At 41.7% G+C, this 27,474-nt stretch overlaps 1 protein-coding gene across 7 annotated transcripts in view; it reads left to right on the top strand.

Annotated features, from left to right (window-relative positions):
- LOC102164776 overlaps nt 23,066-27,474 on the top strand; it is a 341,561-nt gene continuing 337,152 nt past the window's right edge. The window contains exon 1 of one of the 7 annotated variants that reach the window (XM_021063016.1): nt 23,066-23,405. In XM_021063016.1, the coding sequence (XP_020918675.1) occupies nt 23,116-23,405 (290 nt within the window). In that variant the 5' untranslated portion in view covers nt 23,066-23,115. Of the gene's footprint in view, nt 23,412-27,474 lie in introns of all 7 variants that reach the window. The other 6 variants (XM_021063017.1, XR_002335701.1, XR_002335700.1 and 3 more) reach the window with 6 other exon arrangements.

Below are 27,474 nucleotides of genomic sequence, written 5' to 3'. Positions count from 1 at the left end.
TTTTGCCTAGGGAGAATGGGCAGAGGCAGCAGAAGGTGGAGCCTTGCGAAGCCAAGTGTAGAGCTGCTCTGCCATCTGGTGGACAAAGTGGCACCTGACGTTTGTAAACTCCATACATAGTTTCCAGACTTTTAGATTTTTATGAATTACAAAATAAGAAAAACAAGGCAAACAAAAAATCCCAGAAGAATCTCGAATAAATAAAGTCAGATCATGGTTGCAACTTTTTTTTTATTTTGCTAAGCAATATTTTAAAAAAATCCAACATCTGTGGTTACCATTATCTTGAAGGACAATAATTCACAAAGAGTTTCAGAAAAATAAAAGGGCAGCCTTTTTTTTTTTTTTTGTCTTTTTTAGGGTCGCACTGTGGCATATGGAGGTTCCCGGGCTATGGGTCTAATTAGAGCTGTAGCCCCCAGCCTACGCCAGAGCCACAGCAACGTAGATCCCAGCAACATCTGTGACCTACACCACAGCTCAGGGCAACGCCAGATCCTTAACCCACTGAGTGAGGCCAGGGATCGAACCTGCAACCTCATGGTTCCTAGTCGGATTTGTTTCCACTGCACCACGATGGGAACTCCAAAGGGCAGCCTTTTTAATTGCATATTTAGCTTAATGAAAATATCACATTTTCTTATTCTTACAATTTTGTTAAAAATGGGTGAAAAATTTATCAAATTTGGCATTGATCTAAGGATTGGTGTTTGAAAACCACCAGTATAAAACACTTCAGGAGCTCCCACTGTGGCACAATGGGATCCCAGGCTTCTTGGGAGTGCTGGGACACAGGTTCCATCCGCTCACTCGGCACAGTGGGTTAAGGATCTCGTGTTTCTGGAGCTTCGGCTTAAGTCAAGACTATGGCTCAGATTTGATCCCTGGCCCAAGAGCTCCATATGCCATGGGGCGGCCAAAACTGAAAGAACGAAAAACAAACAAAAACACTTCATACAACTCTTTATTTTATTATTTTATTTATTTTTATTTTTTAACTCAATGAATTCTATTACATTTATAGTTGTACAATGATCATCATAACCCAATTTTATAGGCGTTCCATCCCAAACCCCCGGCTCATTCCCACCACCCGCCAATCTGTCTCCTTTGGAAATCTTAAGTTTTTCAAAGTCTGTGAGTTTGTATCTGTTTTGCAAAGAAGTTCATTGTAACTTTTTTTTAGATTTCACATGTAAGCCATAGCATAAGATATTGGTGTCTCCCTGACTGACTTCACCTAGGATGATAATTTCTAGGTCCATCCATGTTTCTGCAAATGCCATTATTCCTTTTCTTTTAATGGCTGAGTAATATTCCATTGTGTATATGTACATCTTTACCCACTCCTGTCGATGGACATGTAGGTTGTTTCCATCTCTTGGCTATTGTATACAGTGCTGCAATGAACACTGGAGTACATGTATCTTTTTGAGTCATGGTTTTCTCTGGATAGATGCCCAGGGGTGGGATTGCTGGATCTATGGTAATTCTATTTTTAGTTTTTTGAGGAATCTCCATACTGTTTTGCATAGTACGCATTGCAAATTTATGTTCCCATAAACAGTATAATAGGGTTCCCATTTTTCCATACCCTCTTCAGCATTTACTGTTTGTAGACTTTTGTTTTGTTTTGTTTCTTTTGTCTTTTTAGGGTCACACTCACGGCATATGGAGGTTCCCAGGCTAGGGGTCTAGTCGGAGCTACTGCTGCCAGCCAACACCAGACCCACAGCAATGCCAGATCCGAGCTACGTCAGCAACCTACACCACAGCTCACAGCAACACCGGATCCTTAACCCACTAAGGGAGGCCAAGGGTCAAACCCACAACCTCATGGTTCCTAGTCGGATTCGTTTCCGCTGCACCACGACGGGAACTCCTGTTTGTAGACTTTTTGAAGAGGGCCATTCTGGCTGGTGTAAGGTGGTACCTCATAGCAGTTTTCATTTGCATTTCAGCAAATTTAATAATTAGTGATGTTGAACATCTTTTCATGTGTTTTTTGGCCATCTGTATGCCTTCTTTGGAGAAATGTCTGTTTAGATCTTCTGCCCATTTTTTGATGGGCGTGGTTTTTTTATGGTATTGAGCTATAGGAAGTTTTTATAAATTTTGGAGATTAATCCTTTGTCAGTCATCATTTGCAAATATTTTCTCCCATTCTATGGGTCATCTTTTCATTTTGTTTAGGGTTTCCTTTGCTATGCAGAAATTTTTAAGTTTAATTAGGTCCCATTTGTTTATTTATTTATTTATTTGTCTTTTTAGGGCCACATTCGTGGCATATAGAGGTTCCCAGGCTAGGGGTCTAATTGGAGCTGTAGCCTCCAGCCTACACCAGAGCCACAGCAAGGCCAGATTCAAGCCGTGTCTGCAACCTACACCACAGCTCATGGCAACTCTGGATCCTTAACCCACTGACAAGGTCAGGGATCGAACCTGCAACCTCACGGCTCTTAGTTGGATTTGTTAACCACTGAGCCACAATGGGAACTCCTATTTTTGTTTTTATTTTCATTATTCTAGGAGGTGGGTCTGAGAAGATATTGCTGTGGTTTATGTCAGAGAGTGTTTGGCCTATGTTTTCCTCTAAGAGTTTTATAGTATCTGGTCTTATATTTAGGTCTTAAATCCATTTTGAACTTATTTTTGTGTATGGTGTTAAGAAAGTATTCTAATTTCATTCTTTTCCATGTGGCTGACCAGTTTTCCCGGCACCACTTACTGAAGAGACTGTCTTTTCTCCATTGTATACTCTTTCCTCCTTTGTCATAGATTAGTTAGTTGACTGTAAGTGCATGGGTTTAATTCTGGGTTTTCTATCTTGTTCCACTGATCTATGTTTCTGTTTTTGGGCCAGTAGCTTTGATGGTTTTGATGACTGTAGCTTTGTAGTATACTCTGAAGTCAGGGAGCCTGATTCCTCCAGCTCCATTTTTCTTTCTCAGAATGGCTTTGGCTATTCTGGGTCTTTTGTGCTTCCAAAAAATATTAAAATATTTTGTTTGAGTTCTGTGAAAAATGTCCTTGGTAATTTGATAGGGATTGCATTGAATCTGTTGATTGCCTTAGGTAGTACAGTCATTTTGAAAATATTGATTCTTACAGTCCAAGAGCATGGTAAGTCTTTCCATCTATTTGTGTCATCTTTGATTTCTTTCATCAGTGTCCTACAGTTTTCAGAGTTCAGGTCTTTTTTCTCTTTAGGTAGGTTTACTCCTAGGTATTTTATTCTTTTTGATATGATGGAAAATGGGATTGTTTTCCTAGTTTCTCTTTCTGATCTATACATTAGCATATAGAAAAGCAGTTGATTTCTGTGTATTAATTTTGTATTCTGCAACTTTACCAAATTCATTGATGAACTCTAACAGTTTTCTTGCAGTGTCTTTAGGATTTTTCTAGGTATAGTATCATGCCGTCTCAAACAATGATAGTTTTACTTCTTTCTTTCCAATTTGGATGCCTTTTATTTCTTTTTCTTCTCTGATTGCTGTGGCCAGGACTTCCAAAACTGTGATGAAAATTATTGGCAAGCGTGGACATCCTTGTCTTGTTCTGATCTTAGCAGGAATTCTTTCAGCTTTTCACCATTCAGAATGATGTTAGCTCTGGGATTGTCAAATATGGCCTTTATTATGTTGAGGTATGTTCCCTCTATGCCCACATTCTGCAGGTTTTTATCAGAAATGGGTGTTGGATTTTGTCAAAGGCTTTTTCTGCCTCTATTGAGAGGATCATATGGTTTTTATTCTTCAGTTTGTTAATGTGGGGTATCACACTGATTGATTTGCGGATGTTGAGAAATCCTTGCATCCCTGGGCTAAATCCCTCTTGATCATGGATCAATGTATTGCTGGATTCGGTTTGCTAGTATTTTGTTGAGGATTTTTGCATATATGTTCATCAGTGATATTGGTCTATAATTTTCTTTTTTTGTGGTATCTTTGCCTGGTTTTGGTGTCAGGGTGATGGTGGCCTCATAGAATGAGTTTGGTAGTGTTCCTTCCTCTGCAATTTTTTTAGAATAATTTCAGAAGGATAGGTGTTAGTTCTTCTCTAAATGTTTGATAGAATTCGCCTGTGAAGGCATCTGGTCCTGGACTTCCATTTGTTGGAAGTTTTTTTTTTTTTTAATGATTTTTATTTTTTCCATCATAGCTGGTTTATAGTGTTCTGTCAATTTTCTACTGTACAGCAAGGTGACCCAGTCACAGATACATATATACATTCTTTTCTCACATTATCATGCTCCATCATAAGTGACTAGATGTAGTTCCCAGTGTTATATAGCAAGATCTCATTGCTTATCCATTTCAAAGGCAATAGTTAGCATCTATTAACCTCATATCCCAGTCCATCCCACTCCTTCCCCTTCCCCCTCCTTCTTGACAACCACAAGTCTTTTTTCCAAGTCCATGAGTTTCTTTTCTGTGGAAAGTTTCATTTATCCTATATATTAGATTCCAGATATAAATGATATCACATATAAATGATACCATATTGTATTTGTCCTTCTCTGACTTTACTTATCATGAGAGTCTCTAGTTCCATCCATGTTGCTGCAAATGGCATTATTTTGTTCATTTTTATGGCTGAATAGTATTGCATTGTGTATATACACCATATCTTCTTAATCCATTCATCTGTCAATGGACATGGAGGTTGTTTCTGTGTTTTGGCTATTGTGACTAGTGCTGCAATGAACATACAGGTGCATGTGTCTTTCTCAAGGAAAGTTTTGTCCAGATATATGCCTGAGAGTGGGATTGTTGGGTCATATGGTAATTCTATATTTAGTTTTCTGAGGCACCTCCATACTGTTTTCCATAGTGGTTGTACCAGTTTACATTCCCACCAACAGTGTAGGAGGGTTCCCTTTTCTCCACACCCTCTCCAGCATTTGTTATTTGTGGACTTGTTAATGATGGCCATTCTGATTGGTGTGAGGTGGTACCTCATAGTAGTTTTGATTTGCATTTCTCTAATAATCATTGATGTTGTGTATTTTTTCATGTGTTTATTGCCCATCTGTATATCTTCTTTGGAGAAATGTTTGTTGGAAGGGTTTTTTTTTATTTTCTATTTTTTTATCTTTTTGCCATTTCTAGGGCCACTCCTGCAGCATATGGAGGTTCCCAGGCTAGGGGTCTAATCTGAGCTGTAGCCACCGGCCTATGCCAGAACCACAGCAATGTAGGATCCGAGCCACGTCTGTGACCTACACCACAGCTCATGGCAATGCTGGATCCTTAACCCACTGAGCGAGGCCAGGGATCACACCCACAACCTCATGGTTCCTAGTCGGATTCATTAACCACTGAGCCATGACAGGAACTCCTGTTGGAAAGTTTTAATCACAGTTTCAATTTCCATACTTGTGATTGGTTCATTTATCTTTTCTATTTCATCTTGGTTTAGTCTTGGAAGATTGTACTTTTCTAAGAATTTGTCCATTTCTTCTAGCCTGTCCATTTTATCGGCACGTAGTTGTTTGTAGTAGTCTCTTGTGATCCTTTGCATTTCTATGATGTCTGTTGTTCATACACTTTTAAAAAAATCATTTATAAATATCTGTGTCTTCTGAAATAGTTTGATATAGGGACTTGGGTGTTAAGCTTCCATATTCAAAATTGTCTTTCGTGGTTATTTTAAACCAGTTTTGTGTAAGTTGTCACCATTCCACAGTTTCCGAGTTGTAAAGATTCCTGTAGGTTTCTCACATTTGTTCTATTTCATGGTTTAAGAAAAAATTTCTTCATTCTAGTGTTACTGCATTAATTTCCTTTTGGTAGTATGTTGTGTTTCTCTGGTTCAGTTGTCTCTAAAGTTTGATCGTAAGAATCATGTTTGCGCATTCACCCTTTGTTTTATGTGTACTTATTTTATGCATTTCATAATGCACTATCATGGATTATATACATTATAAAGTGTACTCATGATTGGTATCTGAAGTTAGGGCAGTCTTGTCGCAGACTGTGCCCCTTAACCTGTGGAGTCTTTTAGTATTAGAACTAAATTGTGGTATTGCAATACCTTCATGTCCTCCTTTGTAAGATGGGACATAGTGGTAGTATTTATTTAACACACTCATCAGTACAGTGTAGTACATGTGTTAGACATGCCTCACATTAGGAGAACTAAATGCTCTTTGGATGACAAGTCTCCAAAAATTAGCATAAAATCAAAATTACACAGTAATCACTTTTTACTTCTGAATCTTACTTAGGAGGAGAAGCAGGAGAAAATATTAAGGACAATTTGGAAAGTGGAACATTAAAGGAAGTTCCTTAGCAGACAGTAAAATATCTAATGCCACTACAGTGAAAACAGTGAGGCAATACTGTCAAAATAGTCACATAGGGAGTTCAGATGCAGGCAATACCCTAAGACTTGGTGGCTTTTTCTTTTTTTTTTTTTTTTCCACAGCTGCATCAGCAGCATATGGAATTTCCTGGAGTAGAGGTCAAACTGGAGCTGCAGGTGCTGCCTATGCCACAGCCATGGAGACCCTGGATCTGGGCTATATCCTTGACCTAAGCCTCAGCTTGTGGCAACACTGGATCCTTCACCCACTGAGCAAGGCCAGGGATTGGACCTGCATCATCACGGTCACCATGTTGGGTTCTCAACCCACTGAGCCACAACAGGAACTCCTGGGTTTTTTTGTTTGTTTGTTTGATTGTTTTTTGGCTTTGTTTTTAGTGAATTGAGCACAACAAATTTTGTTGTACATCCGAAAGTTTTATGATTTCATAACCAAGTTGATAAAATGTATAAGAAAGCTTTAATTCTAAATAAGAGTTTTACATTCTCAGTTTTAACATCAGATTTTGTTTTGTTTTGTTGCTTTCTTTTTTTTTTTTTTTTTTTTTTTTAGGGCCACACCTGCAGCATGTGGAGGTTCCCAGGCTAGGGGTCTAATTGGAGCTGTAGCTGCCAGCCTACATCACAGCCACAGCAATGCCAGATCCGAGCCACATCTGCAACCTACACCACAGCTCATGGCAATGCTGGATCCTTAACCCACTGAGCAAGGCCAAGGATCCAACCTGCATCCTCATGGATGCTAGTCAGATTCGTTAACCACTGAGCCATTATGGGAACTCCTTAACATCAGATTTACACATTTGAAAACATTTTTCATTTGCAAAACATTCAATACATTCATAAAAAAGACAGCATTGCTTTAACTTTATAGTTAGGATGCTTAATTATTATTATTATTATTATTATTTGCTTCTTAGGGTCATACCTGTGCCATGTGGAAGTTCCCAGGCTAGGAGTCCAATCAGAGCTACAGCTGCCAGCCTACACCACAGCTACAGCAATGCAGAATCCAAGCTGCATCAGTGACCTACACCATAGCTCACAGTAATACCAGATCCTTAACCCACTGAGCAAGGCCGGGGATCAAACCTGCAACCTCATGGTTCCTAGTCATTTCCACTGCACCATGATGGGAACTCCTTAATTATCATTTTAATGAACAAAATAGTGTATTTCAATAGCATCTTTTCAAAATAATAGGGAATAAATATATAATCAACAAATGGTCTAGGACAATTGAATAATGGTTTGGGCAAAAGAGAATTTTGTTTAATTTGCACCCCTTATTGACATAAGTTCTACATTCATTAAAAAGTTAAAAGACTAGGAGTTCCCATCGTGGCTCAGTGGTTAACGAATCCGACTAGGAACCATGAGGTTGCGGGTTCCATCCCTGGCCTTACTCAGTGGGTTAAGGATCCAGCGTTGCTGTGGCTGTGGCGTAGGCTGGCGGCTACAGCTCTGATTCGACCCCTAGCCTGGGAACCTCCATATGCTGTGGAAGCAGCCCTAGAAATGGCAAAAAGACAAAAAAAAAAAAAGAAAAGTTAAAAGACTAATAATAAACCATTAAAAAGTTAGAAGAAAATGTAAGCAAATATTTTTCTGATACTAACAAAAAGTAAGATTTACTCAAGCATAAATGTAAGAGAACAGTAAGGGGAAACAAGGATAGAGTTAATCTCACAAAATTGAAAACTTACAGATATTAACAAACATCAGAAGTGACAAACTAAGAAATTTATAATGTATTTAAAAATTTTTAGGGATTCCTGTCGTGGCTCAGCAGTAACCAACCCGATTAGTATCCATGGGGACTCAGGTTCCATCCCTGGCCTCGCTCAGTGGGTTAAGGATCCCGTGTTGCTGTGAGCTGTGGTGTAGGATGCGGCTCAGATCTGTCATTGCTGTGGCTGTGGTGTAGGCCAGCAGCTACACTTCCGATTTGACCTCTAGCCTGGGAATTTCTATATGCTGCGGGTACAGCCCTAAAAAGACAAAAACAAATTTTTTTCTTTCGAGCAGTTATAATAATCGATATTGTCAAGGTTACAGTGAAGAGCAGGGATTGGCCACCTTTCTCTTTAAAGGGCCGGGTATTCAAGAGTAATCTTTATGGGCCTCCCGTTCTCTGTGGTGACACAACCCTGTCGTGTGACATGGGGGAAACCCTGGACCACAGGTGCACAGACAGGCATGGCTACGTTCCCATAAAACTTCACTTATGGACACTGAAATCTGAATTTAATGCAATTTTCATGTGTCACAAAATATTTTTCTTCCTTTGATTTTTTTTAGTCATTAAAAAAATGTGCAAACCCTCTTAACTCTGGTGGCAAAGGCCAGATCTGGCCACAGGCCATAGCCTGCTGACTGTTGGCAAAGGTACAGATGGTAGATGGAACTTCCAGGAGCTCTTGTGTTCTTGAGGAGGGTGAGTTGCATTTGGCCTGCTACCAGGGCTTCTCAGAAAATAAATCGGGGGGGGGGTGTCTTAGGACAAAGAGTGGAGGGACGATCAGTGGAGAGAGTGGAGCCCTCAAATGTTTTGTGGGCTTGGTACCACCAGGTGGGATGGAAGGAGTGGGGTCAATGAGGATCGTGTTGTAATGCTTCTGGGTGGAAGTGGGGATGGATGCCAGAGATGCCTTGAAGATGGAATTGGCTGTTAAGGAAGGTTCAGAATGAGAGGGGACAGAGAGATTCTGATTTGTGTAACTGGAAGAAGCTGGTCCTAAAAGCAGAAACAGGAGGGAGAAGGGGCAGTGCTGGCAATAGACGAACTCATTTTAACAGTGATTTGAGGTACCAGAAAAGTACTCAGGTGAACAGAATCCAAGGCTGGAGGATGGATGGGACGGCACCTCAGGGTGGTCTGGCAGGGTCCTGAGCTTTGGACCATGCCCAGTACTGGAAGCAAGCAGAGGAAGAGGACCCGCCAGTGATGGAGGACATGGTCTTGACTCCACCACACACTTCAGGAATTTCACAGGATTAAGGCTCGTAGAATTTTGAGAATCCCAAGAGCTCCTTTGATAAAGTAGTTTTCATACTGCCTTCTGCTTAGAGGTGATGGCTACTATTATTGTTACCAAAGAGTTGAGTAAAAGGGGAGTCTGGAGAAGTCTGAATTGGGAGAAGGGGCTTTCAAGCTTCAGTGACCTGTGGCTCCAGCTGTGCTTCGGTAATTCTGATGGGGAATGAGGGTAAGTGATGTTCGTTATCTTCTAATTGTTACATTATCCCAGCAGAAACTAACGGTTTTGGCAGTTTTTCTTTTTCTTTTTTTTGTTTTTTTGTTTTTGTCTTTTTTGCTTTTTCTAGGGCCGCTCCCGTAGCATATGGAGGTTCCCAGGCTAGGGGTCGAATTGGAGCTGTAGCCGCCAGCCTATGCCACAGCCACAGCAATTCGAGACCCAAGCCATGTCTGTGACCTACACCACAGCTCACGGCAACGCTGGATCCTTAACCCACTGAGTAAGGCCAGGGGTCAAATCCGCAACCTCATGGTTCCTGGTTGGATTCATTAACCACTGAGCCATGAGGGAACTCCTTTTTTTTTTTTTTTTTTTTGTCTTTTTTGAGTTTTTCAATTTGTTAATTAAAAGGATTTCTTTTCAGACTCACAGACATAGAGAACAGACTTGTGGTTGCTAAGAGGAAAGCGGATGCACAGGGAGTTTTGGGGTCAGTAGATGCAAACTGTTATATTTAGAAAGGATAAACAGCAAGATCCCACTGTATAGCACAGGGAACTATATTTACTCTCTTGGGTCAGACCATGATGGAAGATAATATAAGAAAGGGAATGTATATACATGTATGACTGGGTCATTCTGTACAGCAGAAATTGGTACAACATTGTAAACCAACTATACATTAATTTTTTAAAAGGGTTTCTTTACTTGCTCTAAAATGTTAGCTTGGGCTCAAGTAGAGCCTCCATCATGATTTGGTTCCTTGGAGATGTTAGAAGTCGCAATAAGATGTTACTTTGGGATCAAGTAGATCCTCCATGATGATTTGGTTTTCTTGGAGAAGTTAGAGGTAGGAACAGCCTTGACTGACATGGTGCTCCCAGCTGCAGAGTGGAGCCAAGGCCACTGAAAGGCTCCCACCTTGTCTGGCCAGCACCCTGCCCCACCTGTCTATCCCCAAGCCATGGTGGATGGGCATCTATTTGTTACTTAAAAGGGCTTCTTTTTCTTAGAATTGTTATTGTTTTTCGTCAAATTTGGGAATTTTTAGGCCATTATTTCTTTATATTTTCTATATTAAATATATTTCCCTTTCTTGCTCTCTGTTCCTTCTCAGAATCCAATTCTACTTATGTAGGAATTCTTTACATTGTTTCACAGATCTCAAGACTGTTTTTCTTCAATCATTTTCTTTCTATTCTTTGGATCAGGTATTTTTTATCTTCAAGTTACTGATTCTTTCTTCTACCACCTTGGATCGTTTGAGCCCGTTTGTGAATTTTTAATTTCATTCTTTTTATTTTTCAGTTCCAGAAATTGCTTTTTTTCACAAAATAGTTTTAATTTTCCTCTTGATATTCCTCTTCATTCAGTCTTAGTGTAGTTTTCTTTAATTCTCTGCACATGTTTTTCTGCATTTTTCACACATTTATAGGAGCTCTTTGAAGTCTGTCTCTTAAATCCAGCCCATGGTTCTCAGTGGAGTCAGTTTTTATCAATCGTACATTATTTCCTGAGTATGAGTCCTACTTTCCTGTTCTTTACATGGTGGTGTTGTTTTGAAAACTGGATATTATAAATAGCAGGCTGTAGTGACTTTGGATTCTGTTCCATTCTTCTGAGGGTTTTAAAATTTTTGTTAAATAAGTAGCAATCACCTAATTTGCTTAAACCACCCAATCTTTCTCCTCTCTGTGTGCAGCTGCTAATGGCTCTGCCCTTTTTTTTTTTTTTTTTTTCTTTCAGTGTGACTTCCTAGGAGCTTCCCATGTACCTTTCCATAGCTTAAGGGTCAGTCAATGATATATGTACAGAGTATAAGGCTTCTGTTCTTTGCTGCCCAAGCTGTTTGTGGCTTGAAGAGAGTATTAAAAGATACAGCATAGGAGTTCCCATTGTGGCTCAGCAGGTTAAAGACCCAACATAGTATCCCTGAGGATGTGGGTTCAATCTTTGGCCTTGCTCAGTGGGTTAAGAGTCCAGCATTGTCCCAAGCTGTGACATAGGTTGCAGATGTGGCTAGGATTCCACATTGCTGTGGCTGTGGCATAGGCCAGCAACTGCAACTCTAATTGGACCCCTAGCCCGGGAACTTCCATATGCCGCAGGTGCAGCCATAAAAAGAAAAAAAAAAGGTCCAGCATATTTATAAGTCTTGCTTACCTTTTTGGTTGAATTCTCTGATGTTTCTAGCACATCAGTAGTTTAGCAGTCAGCCTGGGATGTGTGAAGATTTTACTGCAGCTCTCCCATGGCTCTCTGGCTTCCAGAATCTTCTTGCTGTGTATCTGTCAGCTCTGATACACATCACTGACTGTCTTCCTTGTCTAGTAAAGCTGTGGCTTCATACCACCTGATCTGGGAGCAATAGCAGTGTTCTTGGCAATAAGGTCATGAATGTGCCATTCTCACTAAATGCATTAGCAATTTTTCATGAGTAAATGCTTTTCAAGTTGGTCCCTGTCTTTTGATGTTTTCCAGTTTGCTGAAATGGCTGATTTTATCATTTTGTCTAGTTTTATACTTGTTTTTTCCTTGAAGAGAATCCCTCAACTTCCTCACACCATCATTGCCGGAAATAAAATATTTGTACACATACACATATATTTTAAAGTTATTTCTTAAGTAGTTTAAGAAACTTTATGAGCAATTCTATTGATGATACATGAGGTAAAAGTGTATGAAAAATATAGATACCAATGTCCCTAAGGCATTCTGAAGAACTGCAGTCTGAATGGGAATAAGTTTAGGAGATATTTTGATTTATTTTGCAGTCACTCTGTGATTTTTTTCCCCTATCCTTAAGAGTAGTCTATGAAATTAATCTATGATATGTGTGTATGCATCTAACCTTTTGTCTTTAGGACAAAACCAAGGAATGGTTTAAATTCACATTTAGAAAACCTGAATTTAAAAATGTGTTTGACTATATATATTTTGTTTTTTTGTTTGTTTGTTTGTTTGTTTTTTGTCTTTTTTGCTATTTCTTTGGGCCGCTCCCGCGGCATATGGAAGTTCCCAGGCTAGGGGTCGAATTGGAGCTGCAGCCCCTGCCCTACGCCAGAGCCACAGCAACGCGGGATCCGAGCCGCGTCTGCAACCTACATCACAGCTCACAGCAACGCCGGATCGTTAACCCACTGAGCAAGGGCAGGGACCGAACCCGCAACCTCATGGTTCCTAGTCGGATTCGTTAACCACTGCGCCACGACGGGAACTCCTATATATTTTTTTAATTTATTTTTTTCCCACTGTACAGCAAGGGGATCAAGTTATCCTTACAAGTATACATTCCCCCCACACACCCTTTGTTCTGTTTCAGTATGAGTATCTAGACATAGTTCTCTATGCTACTCAGCAGGATCTCCTTGTAAATCTATTCCAAGTTGTGTTAAGTGATAAGCCCAAGCTTCTGATCGGGGGGAGTGTTTGACTATCTATTAAGATAGACTTGAATTTGAGCATCTTCCCCACGCTCATTGGACTGTTTCTGTATCTGGTATTGTCATCACTTTTGCTTCCTGACCATGTAGTTGCTTTGTTCAGCCATTCATCTATACACCTTACCATGTGCTTGACACTGCAATACACTGCGGGTGCAAAGATACACAGGACACAGCCCTTCCTTGTCTGGGAGCTGATGTGTTAGTAACTGGGGCAGGTAAACCAACTGCTAAATAATATATGTGCTTTAGACCAGCATCACTAGGTGCTCTGAGGACACAGAGTAGGGAGTTCTAATACGTCCTGAGAGGGGAGGTAGCAACACCTGAAGTGGACCGTGATGCTTTAGTTGGTGTCGAGAGAAGGGGGAGGCCAACAGAAGCAGAGAAAATAGTGTGTGCAGATGCATAAACGTATGATAGGGCACATTCAGGAAAGGAAGCAACCAGGTATGGCTGAACAATTGTGTGTGTGTGTGTGTGTGTGTGTGTGTGTATGTGTGTATGTGGGCGCGCGTGTGCAGGTATGTGGTAGGAGTTAAAACCTGAAAGGTAGTTTGAAATAAGAATGTGAAGCACTTTAGGATGCCAAAGTTCTTGGGAACTTCTGGGGTTTTTGATTTTGAGTGCATTTGTTTAATCTCATTTATATGTGTGGGGAGCCTGCTGACAGGGCTGATGGAGAAGAGAGAGAAATTACTTGGTGAAGATGCTTAAGACTCAAATGTCAGGTCAATTAATTCTCCAGCCCTGTTGGAAACAGGCAAGATATTGTATTGTGCAGTACTGTGATACCTACAGGGTGCCTAGCATGGGTTGTAAGCCTTAAAAGGGAAGGGTCAAGACAGTCTTCTGTTGTTTATCCCTCTGCTGTGTTCATATTGTCTATCATGAGATAACCGGATAATGAGATAAGTGGAGTGGCCTGGGCATACTCCCAAGCTGGTTGGCCACAGGAAAGAGAGTATAAGGAGTTATATTAAATTCTGCAAACACAGATTCATTCATCCCCAGGTTCAAATTCCCTTAGCATAAGCTAAGCTATTATAGTGGGGATGGACCTTAGAACGCAAACCCAGGTGTGTGAAGCATATCAAATTTCTTAATTTCCTTTAAATCAAATTGCTTCTGACTCAAAATCTCTAATCAACTTGCCGGCAGGAAATTAAGCCTCATCATTATTGGAGTTCCTTTCCCCAAGGGTATGCAAAGGTCCAAAGGTCAGCCATTGCTAACGCATTGGGGAGGCCCTTCTGTTCAATAGTTGTCAGTCACTGTCTGCTGAGTAGCCCAAATCTCCATGGATTTATCCCTTCAGGACCATTGCCTGGCTGTCTCTATGCCATATGCAGAACATGGGAGAAATTTCCAAGGCATTAGACCTCTCTGCTTGGGGTCCAACCTCCTTAGGTATACTACAGTGGAGGCACGTTATGAGATGCATCCAATACAGAGTTGAAGACTCCAAGGCTTCTTGAAAGGAATGCTCTTTCTGCCAAAACATTCTGCTTCATTTCTTATTCTCCCTTCTTCTTCTCTTGGATCTTCTAGTTTTATGTTTTTGTTCTTCTCCTCTCTCCTCTCACTCTAGCTCTGGTCCCTCTGCCCACTGCCTCTGTCTTGCTCTGCATCTTGCTGATGTCTTTTCTACCCAGATAGAGTAAACACCTGTACCATGCCAGTGATACATTTTCCAATAGTAAAAAGTGTTATGAAGGAGTTTGGAAGGAAGGTAAGTATATGTCTTCTCTTTTCAAGGCTCTCTGGGTATATGGCCTTCTTAATGGTCTTATGGATCCATCAACTTAGAGGGAGATTAGGATTCTTTTTTCTTTTTCTTTTGTCTTGTTAAGGCTGCATCTGTGACACATGGAAGTTCCCAGGAGTTGTAGCCGCCGGCCTATGCCACAGCCACAGCAATGCCAGATCCTTAACCCACTGAGTGAGGCCAGGGATCAAACCTACATCTTCATGGATACCAATCGGATCAAACCTGCTGAGCCACAGTGGGAACTCCCCAGATTAGGATTCTTAATGAAGGAATATAAAGGGAGTGAGAGAGGAAGAAGAGACAGATTCCATTTTCTCCCTCCCTCTTGAGGCTGAGACACTCAAGAATCCCAGAGCCTTTGCTTCCACTGTGTGGTCCAGCAAGTCACGCCCTGCCTCCCTGCCACTCACAGATGCCTCTGCAGAGAAGAGCTGGGGAGGCCAGCAGGAGAAGGAGCCGTCAGGGCACAGGTGTTCTGTTTTCCATACAAAGACTAAGTGTTGCTTAAAGGGACAATTTCGATTACTATGCTGGATTCAACTAAATCCAGGCAGACCCTTCTTCCTACTTAACCATGGGGCAGCGGCTTATGAGGAACACTGGATCAGTAAGACATAAAATTAATCTCTTTTCTTTCACACCTGAGTGAATAGATTTCCACCCTTACGTGCCATATGGAGGACGGCTGTGGGATGGAGGGAGAAGATTTTAAAGGCTATATCACAGATAAAGGCAGAGACAAAGTTAGGAGTATGTTTGGAGAAGATTATGCGATCCAAGCTGGCTGAAGTGTTAGGTACGTGTGGGGCTATGATGGAACATGGGTCCATGAAGCTGGGCTGAATTTTAGAGGTCTTTGCATATGGGAGTAAGAAATTTATAGATCAGTGAGAGCTGAGCATCATTAAGAGATTTAGAAGAGAGGGAAGACTTTGTGGGATAACTCTTCACCTACTAGGTTAAATGTTTGAACCCTTTTTTGACCTACCCGGATAGTGTCCTTATATGGGTCTATCTAACAGGGCAACTGTATTGCGTTCCTAAGACATGAAGGCTAGTTTTCATTTGTCAGCGGAAGACCCATCAGCAGGAAGCTCTTAATGGACATGTTTCATTATACTAATTCTTTATTTATCCTAGAATTTGGTAATCCTCTTAGCTATCTTTTTATACATATATATATATATATTTTTTTTTTCTTTCTCTCTACCAGATGTCATTTAAAGTCATTGTAAATGCTTTCATAAAATCTGTTTTAGGGCAAGAACACTGTCAGGAAAGGAACAAGCTTACTCTGACATGATGTGCTTTTGATGCACCAGTTCTCTTTCTTCATGGTTGTCATTTCCCCAGTCCGTATTTGCAAACAGCCCTGTAAACAGCCCTTGCTCGGGTACACCATCAAGACCACCTGTTTTCAGAATCCTGTCTCTGAGTTTCTGATAATTCACCCACTTTCTACAACAGAAGTATTTGACCAAATCCATATATCTCAGTAGTGTGGGGTCGGGGGAAGCACCACGTATCATAGCAGCCTTTTCTATAAATGTATATGGTTTCTCATGTGTTTTTCTTTTCTTTTGGAGCGGTGGTTCTTGAAGTGTGGACCCAGCCTAACCACTTTAGAGACCTGGGCATTTGTTCCTATGTTTTAATAAGCCCTCTTGGTGATTCTTCTTTAGAGAATCTTGGTGATTCTCTAAAGCTTGAGAATAACTGTTTTAGAGAATCTCTACGTTTTGTGACGTGGGACCCTAAGCAAATACAATCTTCAATGATTTCAATTAACAATATATTGACTGCTAAATGCCAAGCACTTTTTATTTGATAGCTTCAATTCAGTTTTTTGACATGGGAAATTTTATCTTCATTTTATAGTTGAAGAAACCAAAGATCAGAAAAGTGAGCAATTTCAAACCCAGGTCTCTACCCACTGTCCTAAGATTTGCAAAATGCAAAAACTGTCCAGTTAACAAATGTCATGCTATGTCATTTGAAAATAGCATATTTGTTGTGGCTGCTGTCTTCATTTTAGGCAAAATGTATGCACTGTTATAAGTTTTGAAGTTTGTCACTATTATTGGGGTTGCTTGCGGGTTTTTTTCCCTTGACTGCATAACAAACTGCCTGGCACATTTAAATAGCAAAACCTGTAATGCTAAAGGTGCAAATACAATTAAACACAAATTGACAAGTCAATGCACTTGAATAATGGAAGCCTGTACGTGAATACATCTGCAGACATACTTTTTTTTTTTTTTCGTCTTTTTGCTTTTTAGGGCCACACCAGAGGCATATGGAGGTTCCCAGGCTGGGGTCTAATCGGACCTATAGCTGTCGGCCTACACCACAGCTCACGGCCACGTAGGATCCTCAACCCACTGAACGAGGCCAGGGACCAAACCCGTAACCTCGTGGTTCCCAGTCGGATTAATTTCCGCTGCGCCATGACAGGAACTCCCCTTTTGCAGACACACTGTACATATCAGCATTTCACCAGCTGCATTGGAATCATCTGGGAAAAAGTTAGAAATAAAAACTCTTAGGCCCCACCGCAGACCCACTGAATCAGAAGCTACATTTCAAGAATAAATCCGGAGTTCCCATTGTGGCGTAGTGGAAACAAATCCAACTAGTATCCATGAAGATGTGGGTTTGATCCCTGGCCTCTGTCAGTGGGTTAAGGAGCTGGAATTGCCATGAGCTGTGGGTGTAGGTTGCAGGTAGGCTTGGATCCCGAGTTGCTGTGGCTATGGCCAGTGGCTGTAGGAGTCATAGGCATATTAAGGTTTGAGAAGCTCTGCTCTAAATAGTATTTTCCTGAAAGATAATGATAGGCTTTCTGTAGGTCAAGGGTGCCATTGTCAAACAAGCTCAAGAACACCTGCCCTTAACAAGTGGCTTTAAGGCATTAGGCATCCTCTCCTGCATTATAAAGTACCGATTGAAAAAAAAAAAAGGAAACATAGCCATACCTAGATGTGGCTATTCTTTAAAAAAAAAAAAAAATCATCAGATGACTGGTATGAAGTTCAAAAGAGCAAAGGTTTTGCTGTTTTTGTTTATTCAAATCTAAGATTATTTTCTCCAAGGATTGATATCAAAATCATTTTTTAAAATTTGTGATTGAGAAATAGTTTGACAGCTTGACTTGTTCTGGAGATCTAATGTATAGCAATGGTGATGATAGTTAACAGTACTGTTTTGTATGCTTATAATCTGTTAAGAGGATAGCTCTCAATTTAAATCCTAACACACACAAACGCACACACAAACACACACATGGTTAACTATGTTAGTTGATGAATGTTACTCGCTTGACTATGGTGATCATTTCAGAATGCATATGTAGGGAGTTCCCATCATGGCTCAGCAGTAACGAACCTGACTAGTATCCATGAGGATGAGTGCTCGATCCCTGGCCTTGCTCAGTGGGCTAAGGATCCGGCATTGTCTCGAGCGGTGGTGTGGGTTGCAGACTCAGCTTGGATCCTGCATTGCTGTGGCTGTGGCGTAGGCCAGCGGCTGTAGGTGCTATTCGACTCCCAGTCTGGGAACTTCCATATGCCTCAGGTGTACCCCTAAAAAAAAACAAACAAACAATGTATATGTATATCAAGACAACAAATAAATACATTAAATAAATACTGTTTTTATATGTCAATGATATCTCAACAAAACTGTTAAAAAATATGGGCTGGACTATAGGAAAACGGGTTTTTAAGGAAACATCAAACAGTGAATCTGAGAAGGTGGGCTGGAGACTGGAGGACTTTGTTTAATGTATTCATTGATGTGTATGATCACAAATACATATGTGGTCAAGACAAAAAAAAGGGGTGGGGTTGCCAAATGACAATGTTTGAGTTAGGATTTCTTGCTCTAGAAAGGAGTGAAGCCTGCTTCTGAAACTAAGGGTATTTGACCCAGGGGAAATTATTCTCCAAATGTTTGTGCACATATCTCCATTAAATTAATAACTTTTTATTGTAAAAAAAATAAAAAAATAAAGTACCGATCGAGGTGTTGCTCAAATTTAAGGTCACTTTCAGTTCTAAGACTGTGTTCTCTATATATCCTCAGAAATATGCCCACCTTTCTAATTCCTCCTTCATCTTTTATTTGTCCTGATAGACACTACAGCATATTTTATTACATAGTCACTCCATCAAGGCATGGGATAAAACACTGAACAGAGACGATCCCAGTTACCTGACAAAGGAGTTATCAATACGTCTGTTTTACAGGTATGTAAACTGAGGTACAGAGATGTTAAGTAACAGACTCAAGATCCTACAGCTTCTAGCTGGCAGGTTCGGGATTCAAATCCAGGCCATTTGGACCTGTAGAGTCTGTGGTCTTAATCGCTGTTCAATATGTCTGTCCAGATCTGTGTGACTTCAAAATTTGGGGCTTGTGATAACTTGTGAAGAAAAGTAAATAATAACAAAAAATTTGAAAGATGTAAAGTCCATTGATTTTTATTTAGTGCAGAAAGAATATTTTAAAAATGCTACTTACTTTTTGGCTAGTTAATGCACTCACATGGTTCAAGGATCAGAACACAGTTGGGGCAGTTTGATGCAGAATGTGTCTCTATCTCTGCCCCCCAGGCATCCAGTTCCCCTTTCTGGAAGCAAATAATGTATCAGTCTCCTGTGCAGTGTTCCATAAACATTTTAGCAAATGCCTGTATGCGTATGTTTATATCTATTTCCTCTTCCCGCCTTTTTCTTTTTTTTTCTTTTTTAGGGCTGCATCCAAGACATACGGAAGTTCCCAGTGTAGGGGTTGAATGGGAGCAGTAGCTGCTGGCCTAGGCCACGCCACAGCCACACCAGATCCAAGCCTTGTCTGTGACCTACACCACAGCTCACGGCAACGCCGGATCCTTAACCTGCTGAGTGAGACTTGGGATGGAACCTGCATCCTCATGGGTCCTAGTTGGGTTCGTTAACCACTGAGCCATGAAGGAAACTCCATCCTCTTCCTACCTTTTTTGGACAAATGGAAGAGACCATACATATGGTTTGCACTATGCCTGCAGGTTTAATGAACAGTATATATGGAACAGTATATATTTCACATTCATACACAAAGGACTTCCTCATTCTTCCCCAATGGATACTTAGTGACCTTTGAATGCACATGCAATACTTTAACCAATTCTCTATTGCTGGGCTCCTTGTTTGAAATATTTTGCTATTCCAAACACTACTGTAACATATAACCTTGCATTTTCATCATTTTGTGTATTCAGAAGTAAGTATACAGAAGTTTCTGTTGTGGCTTAGTGGGTTAAGAACTTGACATAGCATCCATGAGGATGTGGGTTCTATCCCTGGCCTTGCTCAGTGGGTTAAGGATCTGGCGTTGCCTCAAGCTGCAGCATAGGTCAGAAAAAGCAGCTCAAATCTGGTGTTGCTGTGGCTGTGGCTTAGGCCGGCATGTGTAGCTCTGATTGAAAAAATAAAAAAATAATTTTATCTCCTTCTCTCCAATACTTATACTCATTCCTTCCTTTTTCTAAATGAGTGCTGCCAGAAGTGAGGCTCAGTCACTGAAAGCCCACTGACCGAATCAAGCCCACCACCTGTTTTTGCAAGTAAAGTTCAACAGGATCACACCTATCCTGGGAACTTCCATATGCTGCAGGTGTGGCCCTAAAATGCAAAAAAAAAAAAAAAAAAAAAAAAAAAGGATAAGTTCACAGGGCAAGACAAAGATGAAGAGGTACATAGGGTATGTGGTGGCGTGGAATGGGGGCTGCAGAACTTCCATGCCTTTTCTGGGAGCAGCATTTATATGCATTCACCCATCTGGAAGATCTCAGAATCCCATTATTTAGGGATTTTTGTAGAGGCTCCATTACATAGGCATGAGTGATTTAAGTCATTGGGCATTGGTGATTAACTGAATCTCAATCCCCTGTCCCCTCCCCTGAGGTTGGGGGTGGGATTGAAAGTTCCCACCCCCTAATCATGTGGTTGCTTCCTCTGTCAACAGATCTAGGTGGACCACCAAGAGTCACCTTATTAGCATAAACCCAAGTATGATTAAAAGGGGCTTATTACGAATGATAAAAGATGTCCCCCCATCCTTACCACGCAGAAAATTCCAAGGGTTTTAGAAACTCATGTATCAAGAATACAGGTGAAGATAAAATAAATATTTATTATATCACAATACTACAGATAAAATAAATATTTATTATATCACAATACTACAGCTATTGGTTTCTGTATTCCAATTACACACTCATCCATTTTTCTCAATTTTCTTATTGTTAGAGTTTTTCAGTTGATTCTTTGGGCTTCGCAAAAAAAAAAATAGCATATTATCTGCAAAAAAATAATTTTATCTCCTCTTCTCCAATGTTTTTACTCATTCCTTCCTTTTTCTAAATGAGTGCTGCCAGAAATGAGGTTCAGTCACTGACAGCCCATTGACCGAATCAAGCCTGCCACCTATTTTTGCAAGTAAAGTTCAACAGGATCACAACCTCATGCATTCATTTACCTATTATCTATGAGCTTTTACGCTACAGCTGAATAGATTTGACAGCAAAGACTTAAATATCTCCTATCTAGCCCTTTACTGAAAGTTTGCCCATCTCTGTGCTAGAGCAATGTCAAATACCAAATCACAGTGCATAGTGGGCATCCTCATTTTGTTTCTGACTTTAACAGGAATGCTTCTGATGTGTCCTCATTTAAGTACCCTGGTGGTTTTCAAAACAGATTTGCACATTTTTGACAGTCTCCCGTAAAGATGGAGTCTTGTCTCCTTGAACTTGGATAGGCCTTTATGGTCGCCTCAGGGAACAGAATTCAGCAAAATCGACTCTGTAGGCTTTCCCAGAAAGGTTAGAAAAGGTCATGCCTGTTTTTCTCTCCCAGGATACCTGGTTTGGGGTAGTTTCAGTTGCCATTTAAAAACTTTAGTTCCTCTGAGGGCTCTCTACCTGAAGGTCACCCACGGAGAGTGATGCCTGAGGCGCCCCAGCTGTTTTAACCTTCTCAGGCTGAGCACCAGACATTGGAGTAGAGAAGCCATGGAGCAAGTTCAGTCCTTGATGCTTTCGAGGCCATCTCTGACAGACCCAGGCAGGGGCTGCCTCACTGAGCCCAGGAGACACCCGGATTTGTGAGCAACATAAATAATGGTTATTGTTTTAAAACCACTGATTTTGAATGGTTGGTTACTCAACAGTGGATAACAGGACACTGGCTTTTTCAGTAAAGTTACATATATATTTATCATGTTAAGAAAGAATGTATCTAATGAGTTTTTGAAATAGGTAATAAATGTTCTATGCTTACCAATGGCTTTTTTACAACCATGAAAATGTAAGATTTTCCTCCTTAGAGATATTATAATGATCAACTATATTAGTAGCTTCCTAATACTGACCTTTCCTTGCAATCCTGAAATACAACCCACTTGGTCATAATTTTATATGCAGCTGAGTTCTGCTTGATAAAATCTTGTTTAGGATTATTTGCATTGATACTCAGAAGTCCAGTCCTACTGTGGTCTTATTTTTGTGCTATTTTTATTGGGTTTTGGTTTCAGCAGGAGCGGACCTAAACGGCCTAAAGCACATGCAATTTGGGAAGCACCCTAAGAAAAACAATAGAAAATGATTAATATAAATTTGGAGTCAGGCCTTTGGAAAGCGCCATTGGTATTGAGGAGTTCTGAAATTTAAGCCTCTAGCTTCCTTTTACGCCTGTCGCCAGGTGTCAGTGTTTTTCTTACTTCATAAAAATTTTTGGAAGCAGGTCTTATTTTTCTCCAGGCTGTAGAAGTATAAATAATTTTTTAAATAAGGAAAATAAAACAAAATCACTTAATATCATCATTGTACCAATTTTTATTTTTTACATCCTATGATGCAGCTTATCTTTACACAGGCTTTTTTTTAAAAAAAAAAACATAGTTCATTTATTCATTCATCAACTGTATCCTGAGTGCTTATATCAAAGACATTATACCAGGGACTATGGCCTTAGCAGTCAAGACAGAATATCCATGCCCACAAGGCAGAGGCAGTGATAGAAAAACACGCAGACGTTTCCAATATGGTGGTGAAACCTAAGGATGAGCTAAAACCGTCTCACCTGCCTTCACTAATAAACGTCAGTTTAAGACTTGCAAGTTGGCCAAGCGGCACGTAGCCTAAACAACATGTTTGCCTGACCTGTTCACTGGGAACTTGAAGTCAGCTGAATCTCGTTCAAGCTGAGGGGATTGAGACCACTAGGTCCCTCCACCCTTCAACTGAGCATGCGCGAGTGTCCTTTTGACGTCAGAGGGTGGAAAACTCCACCCCTAGAACGTGCCTGCAGCTCAGTTACGCCTGCGCAGAATGAAGATGCTCACATGTTTTCCCCATCTCCTCTCCCCAAGCCCTGCTTGCCCCAGAACGCCCTGCTTGTTTGTTCCTTTTCCCATAAGTACCCGGGACCCTTTGCCTTTAGAAGGTGGGCTTGAGACGTACTCTCCTGTTTCCTCGCTTGGCTGTTTCCTAAGTAAACCTTATTCACTACAGACGTCGCGGTCTCAGCGATTTGGCTTTGCCGTGCTGTGGGCAAGAGGCACCTGGTTGGGTAACGGCGGACCGAGTGCTCTTGCAGGAGAAGGGAAGGCATCGAGCAGGTACAGGTATATAGGAGACACCGAATCAGTCTGGGGGAGGAGTGGGAAGGGAGCTGGAGCCTCCAAAGTAAGGCTTCCCCAGAGGGGCCAGCGTTGAAGTTAGATCAAGGTGCGGAAATTCGTTCTTTACTTTCTCTGCTGGCCTAAAGGTGCCTTCAGTGATACTAAAGTCCTTCCAGAAGACTTGGTTGGTAGGAAACCTAGGAAACAAACGTCTGGCTGAAGCATTAGCTGGGCTCACACCGAGGTGGGCAGACAACAAGTTCACTCAATGTCCTGGTGAAGCTAAGGTCCCAGACAACCAAACCCTTAGGCAGGGCTTAGAAATACTGGGAGATGAGGGGGCGGGTGTCGTAGTTAGGTCTGGAGGCTGGCAATTTCCACTCCAGCTCTGCTTCCTCCACGATTTTAAGGGCTAAGATTGCTCTTGGAATGGATTTACAATGAGATCCTGCTGTGTAGCATTGAGAACTATGTCTACATACTTACATTGCCACACAACAATGGGAGGAAAAAGTATGTATACACGTATGTGTAACTTGGTCTCCATGCTGTGCAGCGGAAAAATATAAAAAAAAATTTTGTTGCAGGCAAAAAGCTCAGTAGGGGTGGGAATGGGGAATACCTGTATCTGACTTAAGTCCTCTGGTGTGTGTGTGATGGGGGTCTTCACTGAATACAATGTTTGCTGGGGCTCCTCCTGTACCTTCCTGTCCTGGGATTCCCTTCCCCACAACCCCACATATGGCAGCAGTGCCAACGACCTATTTCGGAAGCTGTGACATGAAGCGGAGGATTCCGAGCCGAGAGCTGTGGGGTGCCACTTTGGCAAGACTTGTTTGCTTCTCTGCAGAGTTGCATACAATTACAGGGTGGTTGTGAGAGCAGCTAGTGAAACTGTCTTATACTTTGTCAAATACTGTGGCAATAGCCCCTGTTGGGGTTTTTGAGATCTTTAGTATTGGAGATTTAGTGAGGCGTGATGACTTAGGAATGTTCTGGATGTGATACTAGAGTGAACACTAATGGGCCCATGAGGGGCTCCACCAACTGGTCATAGCAAAGGAAGCTCAGGTGTGACCTTGAGGCTAGAAAACAGGACTAATAAAACACAGGTGTTGAGGAGTTTGTGTGGTGGTGCAGTGGAAACAAACCCGACTAGGAACCATGAAGTTTTGGGTTCCATCCCTGGCCTTGCTTCGTGGGTTAAGGATCGGCATTGCCGTGAGCTGTGGTGTAGGTCGCCGATGCGGCTCGGATCTGGCATGGATGTGGTGTAGGCTGGCAGCTGTAGCTCTGATGAGACCCCTAGCCTGGGAACCTCTGTATGCTGAAGGTATGGCCCTAAAAAGCAAAAGACAGAAAAAAAACCCCAAAACACAGGTGTTGAGGTAGGAGCAGCTCTCCCTCTCCGTGGACGAGTGCACATTTGGTGTCTTAGCAGATATTTCCAGTAACAACTCCAACAAGATGGTCGCCTTTCATCTGATTCAGGACAGCAGAAGCCATGGGGCTTATATGGGAGGCAGCTTCTAGCAAGGGATGGAGAAAGCTTATGACCTGTTGTGGATGGTTAATGCTGAGGCAGGGTTAGTCATTATGGCACATACTGTCCAGTGATGGCTTGGGAACTTGGCATTTCCAGTTTGCCCTGGACTGATCTCAGCGATGGGTTGTTGCGCATTATTGGCATAAAAATAGTCCCAGCGATAATCCCGCACACCAGGAAACACTTGAAAGTAAATCAGCACTCAGGTGCACCTTAGCCACATGATGATGCAGCACTAGGGGAGAGCTGGGCATTTTATACCCAGTGAGTAAACTCCAGCCAAGCCTGTGCCTGAAGAGAGAGGCGACCCTTTACCAAGCACGGCTCCTCAGTCTCTCCGTGAGGGAGCAACTAAATCAAGGTCTGACTGTTGAGAGATGGAAATTGCAGTGAGATTAAGGGAGCCAAAGAGTCATACAGCCGTCGCGAGCAAGTGGCCGATCAGTGGTTGGAATGGAGGTCCGTCTTCTGACTCAAAGTCCTGTGTTCTTTCCACCTCCCTCCTTTAAAAAAAAAAAAAAAAAAAAAAAAGTTTACCTCCAATTGTTTCCAAATGGAGGCATATGTTTGGGCTGGTGGTTGAGTCTGAAATAAATAGCTCCTTTTAGACTGTGGAGACAGCCAAATGCTTTCAATATGCTCCCAAGGTCGGTGATTGGGTTTGAATAGAAGCCAGATGTCCTGGATTCCAGAGCTATTTCCTCGTTGTTCCCCTTCCCCTTGCCCTCCCCCCCCAACCCAAGTCCTCTGTTAAGTGGAGGCCGGGAAGGGGAGCGGCCAGACGGAGTCTGCTTTGCCCATATTTTCCCTTTTGGAAGGCGGTGAGGGAGTAGTTGGGCTTGGGCTGGGAAGTGGACTGGAGGAAAGGAGCTGGGAAGAATGTGCAGTGGCTCCCTGCAGGCCAGCAGCATCCCTCGCCGCCTGACCTTTCTGTCCTCCTTCATCGCTGACAGCCCAGACGCGGCTTCCCGCGAGGAGGAAGTGCCCCGCAGTCAGTGTGCTGATTACTAAAACAGAACCATCATAACACTTGTCAGCTCTGCTTCCTCTGTACACTTTTTTTTTTTTTTTTCAATTTCTTGTTTTATTACTGTTTGTCAGACTGGGGAGGCTTTGAAGTTCTTTACAGATCTGACTTTTATCAGCGCATGTAGGAGTTGGAGGGTGGGAAACGGGGTGGATGCAACCCATCAAGATCTTCTATTCCACACCCAGCGAACTCGTCCCCCTCTGTCTTAGTGTGAAAGGGTTTTTGACATGGTGTTTCTATACGTGGCCTGCCTTCCAGATGAGAGAGTGACATCTATTGTCGTAATAGAGGGAGGAAATTATGATTACTTAATGATAGCGTGTCGCAGCTCGTCGCTTCTTTATTTTCCTTTTCAATACTTGCTGTCACAGCAACACACAATTGGCCTTCAATCCTGGGGCTGGTGGGACCCCGTGAGGTAACGGGGTGGTGCAGGGATGGCTTGACTGGTGAGCTGGTGGACTGGAATTGAACACACATGTTCTCCTGCCTGGCTCACCTCCCTGCGCCTAATGTGCTGGCCTCGAAAGCACTCTGGCCAGCTCGAACGTGTCAAGAGCATCCTTTGTCCTCCAGATTCTAATCTTTTCTTGTCTGGTTTGCTCTCAGCATCCGGAGGGCACTGTTTCTGGAGACGGTAAGCAAAGGTGGATGGGCCAGCCTGGTCAGTCTCTGCCACTGCCACCCCTGACATAGCTGTCTGGTGACGACAAAAGTCATTTCAATTCCGTTTAATAATCTGATGTTACTCCCTTTTGTTTAAACAACAAAATATAAAACATTCATTCCAACACACTACATCTTCCCCCATCTGGCCCAGATCCATCAAAACCCACCTCCCAGCTGCTTCCTATCGTTTGCCCCCAGCCACGTACATTTCTTTGTTTCCTAAAACAAACAAAAAAACAAACAAACCACTTTGTTTCCCCCCCCCCAAAAAATCAGTTTTAATCATGGAACGTTCCAAACATAGGAATAAGCCAGAGAAGAAGTCTCTTGTATTCATCCTATAAATGGGCAGGTATCAAACAAGATTATCACAAGTTAAAAACAGTGAAATACTCTTTATGAAAACTTAGAGCACCCAAAACTTGTCTTGTCCCCACCTGGTGAGCTGCTTCTGTTATGACCCAATATAGATCCCACTCCCTCTCCAGCCCCTCCCCCGTGACTTAGAACCACTCATTTATATGAGTTTCTGTTGCATGTTGGTACTCCTTAAATTATAATTTTCTGTCTTCATGTTGGGGTCTCTCACTAAACTGAGTTCCTGAAGGACCAGGCTGCATTCTTCTTTGTATACTCAAGGACATAAACTCATGGTAAGAGTCTTATCAGAAATCTAGTGAGACTAAAATGTCATGATAGGACACATATGTACGATCTAACTATAGGGAACAATTTCAAGTTAACAAAATTTTTTTGAGGGCCACGCTCAAAGCATATGAAAATTCCTATGCTTCCCATGCTAGGGATCCAATTGGAGCTGT

This window comes from Sus scrofa, chromosome 9 (assembly GCF_000003025.6).
Source record: "Sus scrofa isolate TJ Tabasco breed Duroc chromosome 9, Sscrofa11.1, whole genome shotgun sequence".
In the NCBI taxonomy this organism is placed as follows: Eukaryota; Metazoa; Chordata; class Mammalia; order Artiodactyla; family Suidae; genus Sus; species Sus scrofa.
Note: the sequence above shows the minus strand (reverse complement) of the source record. Positions and strands in the feature narration are given on the sequence as shown.